Below are 20,613 nucleotides of genomic sequence, written 5' to 3'. Positions count from 1 at the left end.
CAGCCTAGGTGTGCAGTGGGCTAGACCAGCGAGGTGTGTCTCAATAAACTCTACAATATTCTCACAATGGAGAATTCACCTCACAACGTATCTCTCAGAACACGTCCCATTGTTAAGCAATGCATGACTGTATATCTACATATATGTGTGTATACACACACACATATACACACACATATATACATAGCTTATATACATAGCTTATACACACACACATATACACACACATATATACATAGCTTATATACATACACATATACACACACATATGGGTATACACAGCTTATATAGACACATAACACACATATATACACACTTTATATACACAGCTTATATACACATATTTATACCCATGTATATACACACCTTACATACACCATATATACACACATATATAAACAGCTTAGATACATATGTATACACACACGTATATACACACTTTATATACACAGCTTATATATACACACATATATACACACATATATACACATATAGATACACAGCTTATATATACACATATATACACACCTTATATACACAGCTTATATAGACACACATATATACACACATATATGTACACACCTAATATACACAGCTTATATATACACATATATACACACATATATACACACCTTATATACACAGCTTATATACACATATTTATACCCATGTATATGCACACCTTACATACACCATATATACACACATATATAAACAGCTTATATACATATATATACACACACGTATATACACACTTTATATACACAGCTTATATATACACATATATACACATATATACACAGCTTATATACACATATATACACACGTATATACACGCCTTATATATACACACATATATGTACACACCTTATATACACAGCTTATATATATACACATATACACACTCTGTGACTAGCTAGAGGTTTGTAAAATACACCAATCGGTGCTCCATAAAAATACACCAATCAGCACTCTGTGGCTAGCTAGAGGTTTGTAAAATGCACCAATCACTGCTCTGTAAAAATGCACCAATTGGTGCTCTGCGGCTAGCTAGAGGTTTGTAAAATGCGCCAGTCAGTGCTCCATAAAAATGCACCAATCAGCGCTCTGTGGCTAGCTAGAAGTTTGCTAAAATATGCCAATCAGTGAGCCATAAAAATGCACCAATCAGCACTCTGCGGCTAGCTAGAGGTTTGTAAAATGCACGAATCAGTGCTCCATAAAAAGGCACCAATCAGTGCTCTGCAGCTAGTTAGAGGCTTGTAAAATGCGCCAATCACTGCTCTGTAAAAATGCACCAATCAGTGCTCTGCGACTAGCTGGAGGTTTGTAAAATGCACCAATCAGTGCTCCGTAAAAACGCACCAATCAGCACTCTGCAGCTAGCTAGAGGTTTGTAAAATGGACCAATCAGCAGGACATGGGCGGGGACAAATAAGGGAATTAAAAACTGGCCGCCCCAGCCAGCAGCAGCAACCCATCTGGGTCCCCTTCCACAGTGTGGAAGATTTGTTCTTTCGGTCTTCACGATAAATTTTCGGTCTTCACGATAAATTTTCGCTCTTCACAATAAATCTTGCTGCTGCCCACTGTTCGGGTCCGTGCCACCTTTAAGAGCTGTAACCCTCACCGAGAAGGTCTATGGCTCCATTCTTTTTTTTTTTTTTTTTTTTTGAGACGGAGTCTCGCTCTGTCGCCCAGGCTGGAGTGCAGTGGCCGGATCTCAGCTCACTGCAAGCTCCACCTCCTGGGTTCACGCCATTCTCCTGCCTCAGCCTCCCGAGTAGCTGGGACTACAGGCGCCCGCCACCTCACCCGGCTAGTTTTTTGTATTTTTTTTAGTAGAGACGGGGTTTCACCATGTTAGCCAGGATGGTCTCGATCTCCTGACCTTGTGATCCACCCGTCTTGGCCTCCCAAAGTGCTGGGATTACAGGCTTGAGCCACTGCGCCCGGCCATTCTTTTTTTTTTTGAGACGGAGTTTTGCTCTTGTTGCCCAGGCTGGAGTGCAGTGGCATGAGCTTGGCTCACTGCAACCTCTGCCTCCCGGGTTCAAGCCATTCTGGTGCCTCAGCCTCCCGAGTAGTTGGGGTTACAGGCATCCACCACCACGCCCGGCTAATTTTTGTATTTTTAGTAGAGACGGGGTTTCTCCATGTTGGTCAAGCTGGTCTCAAACTGGCGACCTCAGCTGATCCACCCACCTCGGCCTCCCAAAGTGCTGGGATGACAGGCGTGAGCCACCGTGCCCGGCCTTGCAGCTTCATTCTTGAAGTCAGTGAGACCATGAACCCACTGGAAGGAAGACTCCAGACTCACAGGTTACATCACTAATCATTGTGTGTGTGTGTGTGTGTGTGTGTGTGTGTGTGTTTGTTTCTCCAGTCCAAACAGGAAAATACCTGCAATGTCACTATAGAAGACTTGGATGCCGAGAAGTGTTATGCTTTCCGGGCCCGGGTGAAGGCCATGGAGGATGCGTATGGGCCGGACACGTACCCGAGCGACTGGTCAGAGGTGACGTGCTGGCAGAGAGGCGAGACTCGCGGTAATGTTTGTTACGCAGCAGGGCCGCATAACCTTGTCACCGGGCTGGAGTAGCCATAACCACCGACACTGTCCTGCCTTCTTGGGAGGTGGGAGGGAGGGTGTTTGTGAGCACAGCATGTGTCTGAGCAAGCTCAGTCTTCTCTCATCCTCCAGGGCTCCATCTGAAAGCAACAAGCAATTCCGCTCCTTGCTTTGCTCCCTGCCTGCTTTCACTCGGGCTAGTTTTCCTTCTTTTTTTTTTTGAGACAGAGTCTCAGTCTGTCGCCCAGGCTGGAGTGCAGTGGTGTGATCTCAGCTCACTGCAACCTCTGCCTCCTGGGTTCATACCGTTCCCTGCCCTAGCCTCCCGGGTAGCTGGGATTACAGGCACGCACCACCAAGCATGGCTAACTTTTGTATTTTTAGTAGAGTCGGGTTTCCCCGTATTGGCCAGGCTGGTCTCAAACTCCTGACCTTGTGATCCGCCCGCCTCGGCCTCCCAAAGTGCTGGGATTAAAGGCGTGAGCCACCATGCCCAGCTTTCAATGTATCTTTTCAGGGGGCATAATTTCAGGCGTACAGCCACCAACAGCCAAAAGCCAGCTCTCATATGCTGTAAAGACCCCAAGCAACAGGCTACATGTGGAACCTGCCCTTACTTCCTGCGAATGGCTGTGGGATGTGTTCTCGTCCAGAGACAGTTTCTCTTTCCAGAATATTTTCCATAGGAATCAAAATTTGTTGACGCTAACTTCATTAAAAAAAAATTAAGGCCCATCTCTACTAAAAATAAAAAAATTAGCCTGGTGTGGTGGCGGATGCCTGTAGTCCCAGCTACTCAGGAGGCTGAGGCAGGAGAATCACTGTATTAAAAATACCAGACTGGGCTGGGCCCAGGGGCTCAAGCCTGTGATCCCAGCACTGTGGGAGGCCGAGGCAGGCAGATCACCTGAGGTTCGGAGTTCGAGACCAGCCTGGCCAACACGGAGAAACCCCGTCTCTACTAAAAAATACAAAAAATTAGCCGGGCGTGGTGGCGGCTGCCTGTAGTCCCAGCTACTCAGGAGGCTGAGGCAGGAGAATCGTTTGAATCCGGGAGGTGGAGGTTGCAGTGAGCCGAGATCGCACCACCGCACTCCAGCCTGGGCGACAGAGTGAGATTCTGTCTCAAAAAAAAAAAAAAAAAAAAAGTAAGTAAAAGATTTGCTGACACTAATATTTACAAAAAAAACCCACAAAAAACAAAAAACAACAACAACAAAAAAACCAAAAAAACCCGAAACAACAAATAAACAACGAAGAAGAAAAAAAACACGAAACAGTGAGGAGGGTGGTTGGGGAGGAGATGAACCATCATGTTGAAAATGCACAGCAGCCTTTTTGTTTCCTTTCAGATTCGTGCCCAGAGCCTCGCACGCCTCCCAAACCGAAGCTGTCCAAATTTATGTTAGTTTCCAGCCTGGCCATCCTTCTGATGGTGTGTCTTCTCCTTCTGTCTTTACGGAAATTATGGAGGTGAGGAGGACACCTGCCAGGCATGGGTGGAGGATTTTGCTTGCAGAGTATCTGTGAAGTGGGAGAAAAGATTAATAGCCTGACAGAATCATTTCACTGGGCTTCAGTTTCCAATACAACGTCCACTTTTCTGACAGTGCATTGCAAGAAATTTCAGAGGGGCCGGGCATGGTGGCTCCCACCTGTAATCCCAGCACTTTGGGAGGCCGAGGCGGGCAGATCACAAGGTCACGAGTTCGAGACCAGCCTGGCCGATATGGTGAAATCCTATCTCTACTAAGAATACAAAAATTAGGGTTGGATGCAGTGGTTCACGCCCGTGACCCCAGCACTTTGGGAGGCTGAGGCAGGTGAATCACGAGGTCAAGAGATTGAGATCATCCTGGCCACCAGCGTGGCCAACATGGTGAAACCCCGTCTCTAATAAAAACACAAAAATTAGCCGGGCGTGGTGACGTGCACCTGTAGTCCCAGCTACTCGGGAGGCTGAGGCAGGAGAATCACTTGAACCTGGGAGGCGGAGGCTGCAGTGAGCCGAGATCACACCAATGCACTCCAGCCTGGGTGACAGAGCGAGACTCCGTCTCAAAAAAAAAAAAAAACCAAAAAAATTAGTTCGGCTAGGTGCAGTGGCTCACACCTGTCATCCCAGTACTTTAGGAGGCTGAGGCGGGTGGATCACCTGAGGTCAGGAGTTCGAGACTAGCCTGGCCAACATTCCAAAACCCCCACCTCTACTAAAAATATAAAAATTAGCCGGGTGCACTAGCACACGCCTGTAGTCCCAGCTACTCCGGAAGCTGAGGCAGGAGAATCGCTTGAACCCAGGAGGTGGAGTTTGCAGTGAGCTGAGATTGCACCATTATACTCCAGCCTGGGTGACAAGGGTGAAACTCTGTCTGAAACAAAGAAAACACAAAATGAGCCGGGCATGGTAGCGTGCACTTGTAGTCCCAGCAACTTGGGAGGCCGAGGCGGAAGAATGGCTTGAGGCTAGGAGTTTAAGGCTGCAGTGAACTGTGACTGCACCACTGCCCTCCAGCCTGGGTGACAGAGCGAGATTCCGTCTCTCAAAAAGAAAAGAAGCGCAGGTAAAGCTGGGCAGCTTGGTGACGGCAGCAAGAAGAATTGTACAAGGTCTGGTATTGTCGTTGCTCAAGCTGTGACTGAATTTTCAGCTTTGGATCCAGTTAGAGATCTAGCCGAAACAATATTCTTTCAGACCCCAGAGAGAGCTTTTCAAAAATGTGGAGGGTGAGTCATTTTCTTATTTATTTATGTGTGTATTTATTTTGAGATGGAGTCACGCTCTGTCACCCAGGCTGGAGTGCAGTGGTGCGATCTCGGCTCACTGCAACCTCTGCCTCCCGGGTTCAAGCCATTCTCCTGCCTCAGCCTCCTGAGTAGCTGGGGAGTTGAGTCATTTTCTTCTTTATTTATTTATGTGTGTATTTATTTTGAGATGGAGTCTCGCTCTGTCGCCCAGGCTGCAGTGCAGTGGCGTGATCTCGGCTCACTGCAACCTCCGCCTCCCAGGTTCAAGCGATTCTCCTGCCTCAGCCTCCCAAGTAGCTGGGAGGTTGAGTCATTTTTCTTATTCATTTATTTATGTGTGTGTTTATTGTGAGATGGAGTCCTGCTCTGTCGCCCAGGCTGGAGTGCAGTGGTACGATCTTGGCTCACTGCAACCTCTGCCTCCCAGGTTCAAGCCATTCTCCTGCCTCAGCCTCCTGAATAGCTGGGACTAAAGGTGTGTGCCACCGCGCCCGGCTAATTTTTGTATTTTTAGTAGAGACGGGGTTTTACCATGTTGGCCACGCTGGTCTTGAACGCCTGACCTCAGGAGATCCGTCCACCTGGGCCTCCCAAAGTGCTGGGATGACAGGTGTGAGTCACCGCACCCGGCCAACCTCCTCTTCTTATAAAGACCTCAGCCCTCTTGAAACAGACCCTCCCTAGTGACCTCATTTTACCATCATCACCTTGTTAGAGACCCCCTCCCCCATTTCCAAATATAGTTTCATTGTGAGGTTGAGGATTAGAATTTCAACATAGGAATTTTCAAGATGACGGTCTCATTTCAGCCCATCTCATCAACAAGATGCAAATAACCACGTATTTAATGCAAATCCGTTGTGTGCACAGGACGTGGCTCACTGTTCATCACACCTTATTCCTGGTGGGAACTTTTATATTTTTAAGACAGAGTCTCACTCTGTCACCCAGGCTGGAGTGCAATGGTATGGTCTTGACTCACTGCAACCTTCGCCTCCCGGGTTCAAGCGATTCTCCCGCCTCAGCCTCCTGAGTAGCTGGGATTACAGGCGTCTGCCACCACACCCAGTTAATTTTTGTATTTTTATTTATTTATTTTTTTAAAGACAGAGTCTCACTGTGTGGCCCAGGCTGGAGTGCAGTGGTGCGATCTCGGCTCACTGCAACCTCCGCCTCCCGGGTTCACGCCATTCTCCTGCCTCAGCCTCCCGAGTAGCTGGGACTACAGGTGCCCTGGCTAATTTTTTTCTTGTATTTTCACTAGAGACGGGATTTCACCATGTTGGTCAGGCTGGTCTCGATCTCTTGACCTCAGGTGATCCGCCCGCCTCGGCCTCCCAAAGTGCTGGGATGACAGGCGTGAGCCACCGCGCCCAGCCTCCTGGTGGGAACTTTGTGAGGACCCCAGAGGCAGGGTCCCTGGGGGGGCTGAGGAGACACATGTATCCACGCGGAAGGCCCTGCCCTCCCATTCTTGGTGTCTCCCCGGGGTCCATACCCTGCACGTGGTTCTTCCCAGCCCTGCTTGGGGGACGGTGGCTGACCTGACCACATTCTCCGTCTCTATTTCAGAGTGAAGAAATTTCTCATGCCCAGCGTGCCAGACCCGAAATCCACCTTCCCTGGGCTCTTTGAGATACACCAAGGGAACTTCCAGGTATCCACCCTCTCCTTGTGTCTTCTCTCCTCTCCACCAAGCAGGTGCACCGTGCCCACACTCATATCTCCCTGAGCGACCCTTTTAGAGAACGATATTTAGGGCCAGGCGCGGTGGCTCACGTCTGTCATCCCAGCACGTTGGGAGGCCGAGGCGGGTGGATCACTTCAGGTCAGGAGTTTGAGACCAGTCTGGCCAACGTGGTGAAACCCCGTCTCTACTAAAAATACAAGAATTAGCCAGGCATGGTGGCAGGTGCCTGTAATCCCAGCTACTCTGGAGGCTGAGGCAGGAGAATCGCTTGAACCGTGGAGGCAGAGGTTGCGGTGAGCTGAGATTGTGCCACTGCACTCCAGCCTGGGGAACAGAGCCAGACTCTGTCAAGAAAAAAAAAAAAAAAAAAAAAGGAGGGAAGGAAGGGAAGGAGGGAGGGAGGGAGGGAGGAAAGGGGGGGAGAGAAAGGAAGGAAGGAAGGAAGAAAGGAAGGAAGGGGAGAAAGAAAGAAAGAAAGAAAAAAGAAAGAAAGAAAGAGAGAGAAAGAGAGAAAGAGAGAAAGAGAGAAAGACAGAAAGAGAAAGAGAGAAAGAGAGAAAGAAAGAAAGAAAGAGAAAGAAGGAAAGAAGGAAAGAAAAGAAGGAGAAGAAGGAAAGAAAGAAAAGAAAAAGGAAGAGAGAAAGAAAAAAAAAGAAAGAAAGGAAAGAGGAAATAAAAGGGGCGCGATCTCCGCTCACTGCAACCTCTGCCTCCCGGGGTCAAGCGATTCTCATGCCCCAGCCTCCTGGGTAGCTGGGATTACAAGCACCTGCCACCACACCTGGCTCATTTTTGTATTTTTAGTAGAGATGGGTTTTCACCATGTTGTCCAGGCTGGTCTCAAACTCAAGTCCACCCACCTCGGCCTCCCAAAGTGCCGAGATGACAGGCATGAGCCACCGTACCCGGCCTGTGTGTTGATTTTAATGCTGCTTGGTTGTGTCTGAATTTCAAAGGGAACAGGGTAGAAGGAAGCATGTGTCCAACTCTGACTTCCCGTGATGTCTCAAACTAGGTTTTAAGATAACTTTGGAATCGCCTTGACCGAGTGGAGAGTCCGTCAGTCTGTTGCAGGGCTTAGAATTTTATTTTTGGGGGCCGGGCGCGGTGGCTCATGCCTTTGATCCCAGCACTTTGGGAGGCCGAGGCGGGTGGATCACCTGAGGTCGGGAGTTCGAGACCAGCCTGGCCAACACGGAGAAACCCCGTCTCTACTAAAAATACAAAATTAGCCACGTGCGGTGGTGAACACCTGCAATCCCAGCTACTCAGTAGCCTGAGGCAGGAGAATCGATTAGAACCGGGGAGGCAGAGGTGGCGGTGAGCCGAGATCACGCCATTGCACTCCAGCCTGGGCAACAAGAGTGAAATTCTGTCTCCAAAAAAAACAAAAAAAGAATTTTATTTTTGGTTTAGAAGGGTGTCCGTTTCAGAGCCCCCGCATGCCCCAGACAAGAGCTTTGGAGGGGACTTAGACCTCCCAGACGGGACGGCTTTTCTGTTCCATTGGGAACGGCGTGGCTTCCGTGGGAGGCTGCCCGGTTCCGGGGACGTCTGCGGTGGGTACCATGTGGACACTATCTGTGGTGTGTCTGTTGTGTTTGAGCTAGAACGTTTCCTCCTGGTAGGAGTGGATCACAGACACCCAGAACGTGGCCCACCTCCACAAGATAGCAGGTGCAGAGCCAGAAGGTGGCCCTGAGGAGTCTCTGGTGGTCCAGTTGGCCAAGACGGAAGCCGAGTCACCCAGGACGCCGGACCCACAGACCGAGGACGGAAAGGCCTCTGGGGGATCCCTCCTGCTTCCCCACCAGCCGCCCCTGCAAGGAGGTGATGTGGTCACTCTTGGGGGCTTTACCTTTGTGATGAATGACAGCTCGTATGTGGCGTTATGATGGACAGACAGCTGTCAAAGCCAACGTCAGGGTCCACGTTGACGTTTAAAGACCGAGGGGAGTGTCCCGGGGACTCCACACCACCATGGACGGGGATGGTCCCCTCCAGTGATGGTAGGGGTAGGAGCCTCTAAAGACCCAGCCTCACCGCCTAATGAAGATGCTGTTACGCTCAGTTTCCCCCACGTGGGTCTCTCTGTTCAAAGGCTTGATGGCGGATGGGAGCCAATTACTGGAGGAGACGGTCTCCCAGTTCCCTTTTGTGCCTGAACGTTGTGACGTAAACCCCAAGGCAGGACGTCCAAAATGCTCTAGGACCATCTTCCGCACTCTGTGAGCCCCCAGTTCCGTCCGTGTTCCATGTCCATAGGACTGGATTCTCTGAGAAATTTTTGTTTGTTTGTTTGGAGACGGAGTCTCACTCTGTTGCCCAGGATGGAGGTCAGTGGCACGATCTCGGCTCGCTGCAACCTCTGTCCCCCTAGTTCAAGGGATTCTCCCGCCTCAGCCTCCTGGGTACCTGGGATTACAGGTGCCCGCCACCAGGCTCGGCTAATTTTGTATTTTTTAGTAGAGACGGGGTTTCACCACATTGGCCAGGCTGGTCTCGAACTCCTGACCTCAGGCGATCCACCCGCCTTGAACTCCCAGAGTGCTGGGATGACAGGCGTGAGCCACCACCTCCCTTCAAGTAATTCTTCTGCTTCAGCCTCCTGAGTAGGTGGGATTACAGGTGCCTGCCACCATGCCCGGCTAATTTTTTTTTTTTTTTACTTGCTATAGGGTTTCACCATGTTGGCCAGGCTGGTCTCAAACTCCTGACCTCAGGTGATCCACCTGCCTCAGCCTCCCAAAGTGCTGGGATTACAGGCGTGAGCCACCATGCCCAGATCTCAGAGGAATTTTTTTTTTTTTTGAGACGGAGTCTCACTCTGTTGCCCAGGCTGGAGAGCAATGGCAGAGTCTTGGCTCACTGCAACCTCCACCTCCTGGGTTCAAGCAATCCTCCTGCTTTAGCCTCCTGAGTAGCTGAGACTACAGTCATGCACCACTGCACCTGGCTAACTTTTGCATTTTTAGCAGAGACGGGGTTTCACCACGTTAACCAGGCTGGTCTCAAATTCCTGACCTCAGGTGATCCACCCGCCACAGCCTCCCAAAGTGCGGGGATGACAGGCGTGAGCCACCTGATCCGGCTTTCAGAGGATTTTCTTTTTTCTTTTTTCCAACAAAGAATAAAGCATTTCATCTTTTTTTTTTTTTTTTGAGATGGAGTCTCGCTCTGTCGCCCAGGCTGGAGCGCAGTGGCGCGATCTCGGCTCACTGCAAGCTCCGCCTCCCGGGTTTACGCCATTCTCCTGCCTCAGCCTCCTGAGTAGCTGGGACTACAGGCGCCCACCACCACGCCCGGCTAATTTTTGTATTTTTAGTAGAGACGAGGTTTCACCGTGTTAGCCAGGATGGTCTCGATCTCCTGACCTCGTGATCCGCCCACCTCGGCCTTCCAAGTGCTGGGATGACAGGCGTGAGCCACCGCGCCCGGCCCTCATTTCACCTTGACTTCTTCTGTTACGCTCCACCAAGTGAAGACAAGAGAGAAAACCTGAAATTAAAGCATTTTCACCTGTTCTTTCTTCAACGTTTATTTCAGGTCTGGGCACATGTGCAGGTGTGTTACGTGGGTGCATTGCGTGATGCTGAGGTTTGCGGTATGAAGGATGTGGTTACCCTGATACTGAACATAGTATCCAACAGTGACTTTTTCTTTTTTCTTTCTTTTCTTTTTCTTTTTGAGATGGAGTTTCCTTCCTGTCGCCCAGGCGGGAGTGCAGTGGTGCCATCTCCGCTCACTGCAACCTCCGCCTCCTGGGTTCAAGTGATTCTCCTGCCTCAGCCTCCCGAGTAGCTGGGACTCCAGGCACCTGCCACCACCACGACCAGCTAATTTTTGTATTTTTAGTGGAGACAGGGTTTCATCATATTGGTCAGGCTGCTCTTGAACTCCTGACCTTGTGATCCACCTGCATTGCCTTCCCTAAGTGCTGGGATTAAGGTGTGAGTCACCGCACCAGGCCTAATAGTAAGTTTTTCAACCCTTGCCCCCCTCTCCCTACCCCATCTGGTAGTACCTAGGATTTCTTGTTCCCATCTCTATGTACCAAATGCTTAGCTTCTACTTTTTTTTTTTTTTTTGAGACAGAGTCTTGCTCTCTTGCCCAGGCTGGAGTGCAGTGGCACAACCTTGGCTCACAGCAACCTCCACCTCCCGGGTTCAAGTGATTCTCGTGCCTCAGCCTCCCGAGTAGCTGGGATTACAGGCACCTGCCACCAGGCCTGGCTAAAATTTTTGTATTTTTAGTAGAGACGGGGTTTCACCATGTTAGCCAGGCTGGTCTCGATCTCCTGACCTCATGATCCGCCCGCCTCGGCCTCCCAAAGTTCTGGGATGACAGGCGTGAGCTACCGCGCCTGGCCAGCAATCTTATGGTATACATATATGTATATATAGACACTAATAGTTGATAGCAATCTTATGGGGTGTGTGTGTATATATACACACACTAATAGTGCATAGCAATGTTACAGAGTGTGTGTATCTGTGTGTGTGTGTGTATATATACACACACTAATGGTGCATAGTAGTGTTACAGAGTGTGTGTGTGTGTATATATATACACAAATAGTGCATAGCAATGTTACAGAGTGTGTGTATGTGTGTGTGTGTGTGTGTATATACACACACTAATGGTGCATAGCAATGTTACAGAGTGTGTGTGTGTATATATATACACAAATAGTGCATAGCAATGTTACAGAGTGTGTGTATCTGTGTGTGTGTGTGTGTATATACACACACTAATGGTGCATAGCAATGTTACAGAGTGTGTGTGTGTATATATATACACAAATAGTGCATAGCAATGTTACAGAGAGTGTGTGTGTGTGTGTGTATAGACATACATATACATACGAGCTGCTGTGCCCATCCTGTACTTCTTTATTTATTTTTGAGACCGAGTCTCACTCTGTCACCCAGGCTGGAGTGCAGTGGCATGATCTCAGCTCACTGCAAATTCTGCCTCCCTAAAATGTATAAAACCAAGTTGTGGCCAGACATGGTGGCTCACGCCTGTCATCCCAGCACTTTGGGAGGCTGAGGCGGGTGGATCACTTGAGGTCAGGAGTTCAAGACCAGCCTGGCCAACATGGAGAAACCCGGCCTCTACTAAAAATGCAAAAATTAGCCAGGCGTGGTGGCAGGTGCCTGTCATCCCAGCTACTCGGGAGGCTGAGGCAGGAGAATCGCTTGAACCAGGATCCGGGCGGCAGAGGTGGCAGTGAGCCGAGATTGCGCCGCTGCACTGCAGCCCGGGCGACAGAGCGAGACTCCGAACCACCCCTCCCTCCCTCAACAGGAAAAAACAAAAAAACAAAACAAAAAAACCAAACCAAAACAAAAAAAGCTATGTCCCCACCTGTCTCAGATTTTCCGGGTTTACACATTGTTGGAAATGGACTTTTTGGTGTCACACACAAAAAAGAATCAACACAGGAACAAATGATCTCTCAGCAAGATGAGCTTTCCTTTCTGTGCTTTTCAACAGCTGTCCAGCCACGAGAGCACACCGAACAAACGAGACAGTTATTTATAACCTGAGGCATCTATCCTACTGCTGTGTCCACTTTCCATCGGCTAGAATACGACGTCACATTTTACACTTTACCCAATTGGCTATTAGTTTAAGAATTTATTTTTTTTTTTTTAATTTTTTTGAGACGGAGTCTCGCTCTGTGGCCCAGGCTGGAGTGCAGTGGTGTGATCTCGGCTCACTGCAAGCTCTGCCTCCCGGGTTCAAGCCTTTCTCCTGCCTCAAGTTTAAAATTTTTTTAATTGGGTAAGGGGAACAGAACAAAGGAAGAAAAAGAAGTTGCCCAGGGATTGTTAAGGAAGCATCTGCAAATAAGAAATGGCAGAGGCAGTATGGGCTGGGATATATACACACACACACACACACAAATAGTGGATAGCAATCCTAGTGTATATATGTATAGATTTATATACACACACTAATAGTGAATAGCAATCTTATAGTGTGTGTATATATATATACACACACACAAATAATGGATAGCAATCTTATAGTGTATATATATACACACACACTAATAGTGGATAGCAATCTTATAGTGTGTGTGTGTGTGTGTGTGTGTATATATATATCCACCTGCCTCAGCCTCCCAAAGTGCTAGGATGACAGGCGTGAGCCACCTTATCTGGCTTTCAGAAGATTTTCTTTCTTTCTTTTTTTTAAAAAAACAAAGAATAAAGCATTTCGTCTTTTAAAAATATATATACACACTAATAGTGGATAGCAATCTTATAGTGTATGTGTGTATGTATATATACACACTAATAATGGATAGCAATGTTATAGTGTATATATATGTGTATATATATACACACACACACAAATAGTGGATAGCAATCTTATAGTGTGTGTATATATATATACTAATAGTGGATAGCAATCTTATAGTGTGTATATATATACACTAACAGTGAATAGCAATCTTATAATGTGTATATATATATATTATACACTAATAGTGGATAGCAATCTTGTAGTGGATATATATACACACACACATTAATAGTGGATAGCAATCTTATAGAGTGTATATATATATACACTAATAGTGGATAGCAATCTTTGTGTATATATATATATACACACACACTAATAGTGGATAGCAATCTTATAGTGTATATATATATACACACACTAATAGTGGATAGCAATCTTATAGTGTGTGTATATATATACACACACTAATAATGGATACCAATGTTATAGTGTGTATATATATATACTAATAATGAATAGCAATCTTATAGTGTGTATATATATATATGCTAACAGTGGATAGCAATCTTATAGTGTACATACATATATTATACAGTAATAGTGGATAGTAATCTTGTAGTGATATATATATATATATACACACATATTAATAGTGGATAGCAATCTTGTAATGATATATATATATATATACACATTAATAGTGGATAGCAATCTTACAGTTTGTGTGTGTGTGTGTATATATATACACACACACACTAATAGTGGATAGCAATCTTACAGTGTATATATATACACACACTAATAGTACATAGAAATCTTATAGTGTGCATACATACACACTAATAGTGGATAGCAATCTTATAGTGTGTGTATATATATACACACACATAGTGCATAGCAATCTTATTGTGTGTATATATATACACACACTAATATGGATAGCAATCTTATAGCATGTATATATATATACACACACACACTAATAGTGGATAGCAATCTTACAGTGTGTGTGTATATATATTCTTATAGAATACATATATTCTTATAGAATATATATGTTCTTATAGAATATATATGTTCTTATAGAATATATATGTTCTTATAGAATATATATATTCTTAGAGAATATATATGCACACACTAATTGTGGATAGCAGTCTTACAGAGTATATATATACACAGTAATAGTGGCTAGCAATCTTATAGAATATATATACACACACACACACACACTAATGGGGGTAGCAATCTTAGAGTAAGAAATTGTGACTTTTTATAATCTTTGAAGAAGAACTTTCCCATTTCTCACAACATTACTCTGTGTCCAAAGTACGTTTGAATTTTGAAACTCTCTGTGCGGTTACCCGAAGGCCCCCTCCCTCGGCTGTGTGTTTGCTTTTCTCGTTACTGGAACAATGTGAGAGGTGTCCTGAGGTGTGGTTGGTTTCTGATGTCCCTGCAGATAGTGGAGAATGCTACTGTAGCAGGTTTCCCGTGGGCCCCTTGGCTTGAAGGATGACATGCTATCTCTGAGTTATTGAGATTTTGCTTCTTTGGGTGGGATTGGGTTTAAGTAAATTTTCCTGCAGGTGCAGTAAGTAAGCTTTCAGCAGCTGCGCTTGGAATAATTGTGTGTGTGTGTGTGTGTGTGTGTGTGTGTGTGTGTGTGTGTGTGAGAGATTGTTGTAGGGAACACAGAATTAAAATCTTTTTCCCACCAGGCACAGCGGTGGCTCACACCTGTCATCCCAGCACTTTGGGAGGCCGAGGCGGGTGGATCACCTGAGGTCAGGAGTTCGAGACCAGCCTGGCCAACATGGTGAAACCCCGTCTCTACTAAAAACACAAAAATGAGCCGGGCGTGGTGGCGGGTGCCTGTCATCCCAGCTACTCGGGAGGCTGAGGCAGGAGAATTGCTTGAACCCGGGAGGCAGAGGGTGCAGTGAGCTGAGGCCGTACCATCGCACTCCAGCCTGGGCAACAAGAGTGAAACTCCGTCCTCCCATCCCTACACAGAAAAAAGCCACGCAGAGCATGTTCTACAGAATTACTCATGAGTCACAGATATTATCTCTCCTTGGGGGAACATTCTGTATCAGCCGGGGGCCCCTGTTCCTTTCTCTTGAAATAACCGTTACTTGTGATCAGTAGCAGACCTGACGGGCCCATCCCTGAAAAAGCCCCAGTTGAAAACCCGGATGTTCCCGGCCAAGAGCGTGACTTAAAAAGGCAGAGACAAGAAAGAACTGAGAAGCCAGGTGCAGTGGCTCACGCCTGTAATCCCGGCACTTTGGCAAGGCTGGGCTGGGTGGATCTCCCTTGAGCCCCCAGGAGTTCAAGACCAGCCTAGACAACATGACAAGACCCCATCTCTTATATAATAATAATAATAATAATAATAATAAAATAATAAAATAATAAAAAATAAAAATAATTTAAAAATAATAATAAATAATAATAATAAAATAATTAAAAATAATAAAAAAATTAGCTGGGTGTACTGGCTAATTTTTATAATACACTCAGTATTATCTAAAGTTTTTGCAAAAAAAAAAAAAGTATTTTCTTTCTTTTTTTATTTTTGAGACAGAGTCTCGCTCTGTCTCCCGGGCTGGAGTGCGGTGGCGCAATCTCTGCTCACTGCAATCTCCACCTCCCGGGTTTACACCATTCTCCTGCCTCAGCCTCCCGAGTAGCTGGGACTATAGGCACCCGCCACCGTCCCCAGCTAATTTTTTTGTGTTTTTAGTAGAGATGGGGTTTCACCGTGTTAGCCAGGATGATCTGGATCTCTTGACCTCGTGATCCGCCCGCCTCGGCCTCCCAAAGTGCTGGGATTACAGGCGTGAGCCACCGCGCCCGGCCAAAAATTGTATTTTCAAATGAGCAGATTCCATCTCATAAAAGAAACGACTTCTTCATCTTCCTAGGAGGCTGTAGAGTTAATAAACTTCGTGAGTCCATTTTGTAACAGACTCAATGCCCATAACATATTGTACTTTTATGTTTTTGAGATAGAGTTTTGCTCTTGTAGCCCAGGCTGGAGTGCAGTGGCGGGATCTCGGCTCACTGCAGCCTCTGCCTCCCGGGTTCAAGTGATTCTCCTGCCTCAGCCTCCTGAGGAGCTGGGATTACAGGCAACCACCACCACGCCTGGCTAGTTTTTGTATTTTTAGTAGAGGCAGGGTTTCACCATGTTGGCCAGGCTGGTCTCAAACTCATGACTTCAGGTGATCCACCCGCCTCGGCCTCCCAAAGTGCTGGGATGACAGGCGTGAGCCATGGCACCTGCATACACTGATTTTTATACATAGTGTATACTATATACATTTATTTTAAAATATACACTTATTTTATACATAGTATATATTATATATGCATGCTATTATCTATTATGGATATAATGTGATATCATATGCACGTGACAATTTGGAAAGATTTTGTTGTTTACTTAGAGTTTGTAGTAGTTTGGGAATAGCTAATTTGGCTTCAATTTACTAAAAACAAAAATCTCTGGATTTTCTTCTTTTTTTTTTTTCTTTCTGTTTAAGTTTTTAAATTAAAGACAGAGTCTCAGCCAGGCACGGTGGCTCACACTTGTCATCCCAGCACTTTGGGAGGCCGAGACGGGTGGATCCCCTGAGGTCAGGAGTCTGAGACCAGCCTGGCCAACATGGTGAAACCCCGTCTCTACTAAAAATACAAAAATTGGCTCCCAGCACGGGAGAAAGAAGGAGGCTGGGAGGTTAGGCCAGTCTGATCTCTTCACGTTCTTCTGCCTGTTTTTATCCTGGCCGTGCTAACAGCTGACTAGTGGGTGCCCATCCACCACCCAGATGGAGGGTGGGTCAGCCTTTCCCAACCCACGGACTCAAATGTTCATCTCCTTGGACAACACCCTCACAGACACACCCATTATCAAGACTTGGCCTCCTTCAGTCTAATCTAGTTGACGCTCAGTATTCACCCTCCCAGGGTGACAGCCTCTCCCAAATGAGACTGAGAGTCCTTCCATTGTCTCTCTGGGAATGTAGCTTCAGCGTGGACAAAAAAATCCTTCCACAGTGGAGACCAGGTGACCTCTCTCCATCCTGTCTTGGCAGAGACAGTAGAAAACAAACAAACAAACAAACAAACAAACAAACTCAAAAGCCTCTGCAAATTCCATCTCAGGCCTGGGGGGGATTTGGCCCTGACTTTAAAAGCAAGACCTCCACAAAGGCCCTTTTCTCTTCTCTGGATTTGAGAACTTTATTTATTTATTTATTTATTTTTTTAGATAGAATCTCACTCTGTCGCCCAGGCTGGAGTGCAGTGGTGCCATCTCGGCTCACTGCAACCTCCGCCTCCCCGGTTCAAGCCATTCTCCTGCCTCAGCCTCCCAAGTAGCTGCGATTACAGGTGCCCACTATCTCGCCAATTTTGTATTTTTTAGTAGAGACTAGGAGAGGGGCCGGGCGCGGTGGCTCAAGCCTGTAATCCCAGCACTTTGGGAGACCGAGGAGGGTGGATCACGAGATCAAGAGATGGAGACTATCCTGGCTCACACGATGCAACCCCGCTTCTACTAAATATACAAAAAAAAAAATTAGCCGGGTGCAGTGGCGCACGCCTGTCATCCCAGCTACTCGGGAGGCTGAGGCAGGAGAATCGCTTGAACCGGGAGGCAGAGGTTGCCGTGAACCGAGATGGTGCCACTGCACTCCAGCCTGGGCGACAGAGGGAGACTCCGTCTCAAAATAAATAAATAAATACATACATACATAAAAATAAAAATAAAAAAAGATGCCTGCTTACCTGTCGCATCATTCTCGTTGGGAGGGCTCGCTAGACCGTGACGTTCACAGTCAGCACTGAGTTGGCCAACTCAGTTATTTTCGGTGTACCTGGGCAGGTCCTGCTGGTCCTTCCTGTGGCTGTTTTGTCCTGGGGTGGTGGTAAAAAGCCTGGGGCGGTGGGGGGGGGGGCGGGTGACCAAGCATTGGGTCTCGTGGGCGGGATTCCAGCCGGCCTTTCTGCACCAGCCTACAGGTGCCAAGGAGGTTGGTTGGGTGACCGAGCATTGGGTATAGAGGTCAGGAGTGTGACCGGCCCTTCTGTACCTGTCTACAGGTGCCAAAGAAGCTGGTTGGGGTGACTGACAATTGCGTCCGGGGTAAAGGACTCTGGCTGGCCCTTCTGCACCTGTCTATAGAGGCCTCCGTGGGCGTCTTCAAGGCTGTATCTGGGGGTCTCCATGGCCGTCTTTCTGTAGGGGGCGTTGGCCAGCGTGGCCCCCCACTCTGGTCCTGCCTGTCTGTAGCCGAGGGGCACACCTTCCTCTGCTGTTTCTGCTGAGCATGCACAGAGCGTCTTGGTTCATGGCATCTCAGCAAACTTCTGAGCCCTTCCAGGGGATGAGGGAACCATGCCGGGGATCTGGGGGTGGGCGGCTGATTCGGATTTCTCTGTCCCGTGGAAGCCTGCAGCCACCTCTGCTGGCTGCCTTCTACTGAAGCACGCAGTTAACGTCAGCTGTTCCCTGGGTCTCAGCCTCGGGAAGCAGGCCACGGGGGCCCGCCTCTCAGCTCCCAAAATGAGGATACGGCTTTTTCTCTCTCCTGGCTGAATTCCTCCGAATTTTACCTCCCGGCCATCGGGACCTCTTCGACCTGCAAAGACGATTCCGGGGACAGCCCGGGAACCCCCAGACACACAAGAGGAAATCGTGAATCAATTCTGAGGTGTGTTTTTCTACAGAAAAAGCCTACGCCTTTCGAGTGCAATAGTTGGTGATACCCCAGGCTAACACGGTGAAACCCCGTCTCTACTAAAAATACAAAAATTAGCCTGCCGTGGTGGCAGGTGCCTGTCATCCCAGCTACTCGGGAGGCTGAGGCAGGAGAATCGCTTGAACCCGGGAGGTGGAGGTTGCAGTGAGTCGAGATGGCGCCACTGCACTCCAGCCTGGGGGACAGAGAGAGACTCTGTCCAAAAAAAAAAAAAAAAAAAAAAAAAAAGGCCGGGCACGGTGACTCACGCCTGTAATCCCAACACTTTGGGAGGCCGAGGCAGGTGGATCACCTGAGGCCAGGAGTTCTAGACCAGCCTGGCCAACATGGTGAAACCTGGTGTCAACTAAAAATAGAAAAATTAGCCGGGCGTGGTGGCAGGTGCCTGTCATCCCAGCTACTCGGGAGGCTGAGGCAGGAGAATGGCTTGAATCTGGGAGGCGGAGCTTGCAGTGAGCTGAGATGCGGCCACTGCACTCCAGCCTGGGTGACAGAGCGAGACTCCGTCTCAAAAAAAAAAAACAAAAACAAAACAAAACCAAAGCAAACCAAACAAAAAAGAACCCCATGGCACAGAAATAATCTTGGCATCCACATACAAGTTGTGGAAAGTTCTCTGAATCACCCTCCACATCGTGATCAGGTATTTGTCAGAAGAGCTTGACCAGTCATTTGCTCAGTAGGTATTTACAGATGATTTTACTGTGAGGAAGCAGTGGGTGCAACGGCATCTCCCTCCCCAAATTCATGTTCATGCTGTCCTTCAGAATGAGAGTTTATTTGGATATGGAGTCTTTGCAGGTGTATTGAAGGTAAAGATCTTGAGATGAGATCATCCTGGAGTTGGGTAGGTCCTAAATGCAATGACAGGTGTCCTTTTAAGAGACAGAAGAGGAGACACAGACACAGAGGGGGAGGCCACGTGGAGACTGAGGCAGAGACTGGAGTGATGCGGCCACAAGCCCAGGGACACCTGGAGCCCCCAGGAGCTGGGAGAGGCAGGAAGGATCCTCCCCTAGAGTCTCCAGAGGGAGCTGGATACACCTGGAGTGGATTGAACTGTGGCCCCCTAAACAGATGTCCATGTCCTAATCCCCAGAACCTGTGAGTGGGACCTTGTTCGGAAAAGGGGTCTTTGCAGATACAGTTGAATGTAAGACATCGAGATAAGGCTCCAGAAAGAACCAGACACAATTGCAGTGGGTTGGGATGGTGACCTCAAAAGATCTGTCCATGTCCTAACCCGTAGACTTGTGAATAGAATCTCATTTAGAAAGAAGGTCTCTGCAGGTGTCATTCAGTTGAGTATCTTGAGATGAGATCACCCTGGATTAGCTCAGCTCCAAACAGAATGACAGGTGTCCTTCTAAGAGACAGAAGAGGAGACACAGACACAGAGGAGGAGGCCACGTGGAGATGGAGGCAGAGACTGGAGTGATGCGGCCACAAGCCCAGGGACACCTGGAGCCTCCAGGAGGTGGGAGAGGCAGGAAGGAGCCTCCCCTAGAGCCTTGGGAGGCAACACAGCTCTGTCCACGTGTTGACCTCAGACTCCTGGTCTCCGGGACGG

General features: G+C 47.7%; 1 protein-coding gene across 2 annotated transcripts in view; it reads left to right on the top strand.

Moving 5' to 3' along the window:
* Nucleotides 1-18,716, top strand: part of LOC141409464 (cytokine receptor-like factor 2) — a 35,435-nt gene extending 16,719 nt beyond the window's left edge. The window contains exons 5-8 of one of the 2 annotated variants that reach the window (XM_074030136.1): nt 2,387-2,549; nt 3,925-4,045; nt 6,893-6,977; nt 18,385-18,716. In XM_074030136.1, coding sequence (XP_073886237.1) covers nt 2,387-2,549; nt 3,925-4,045; nt 6,893-6,977; nt 18,385-18,609 — 594 coding nt within the window. In that variant the 3' untranslated portion in view covers nt 18,610-18,716. Of the gene's footprint in view, nt 1-2,386; nt 2,550-3,924; nt 4,046-6,892; nt 6,978-8,638; nt 10,535-18,384 lie in introns of those variants that run through there. The other variant, XM_074030135.1, reaches the window with a different exon arrangement.
* The last annotated feature ends 1,897 nt before the right edge of the window (nt 18,717-20,613 follow it).

The sequence above is a fragment of the Macaca fascicularis genome, chromosome X, assembly GCF_037993035.2.
Source record: "Macaca fascicularis isolate 582-1 chromosome X, T2T-MFA8v1.1".
In the NCBI taxonomy this organism is placed as follows: Eukaryota; Metazoa; Chordata; class Mammalia; order Primates; family Cercopithecidae; genus Macaca; species Macaca fascicularis.
The sequence above is the reverse complement of the archived record's forward strand: the minus strand, read 5'-3'. Positions and strand labels throughout refer to the sequence as shown.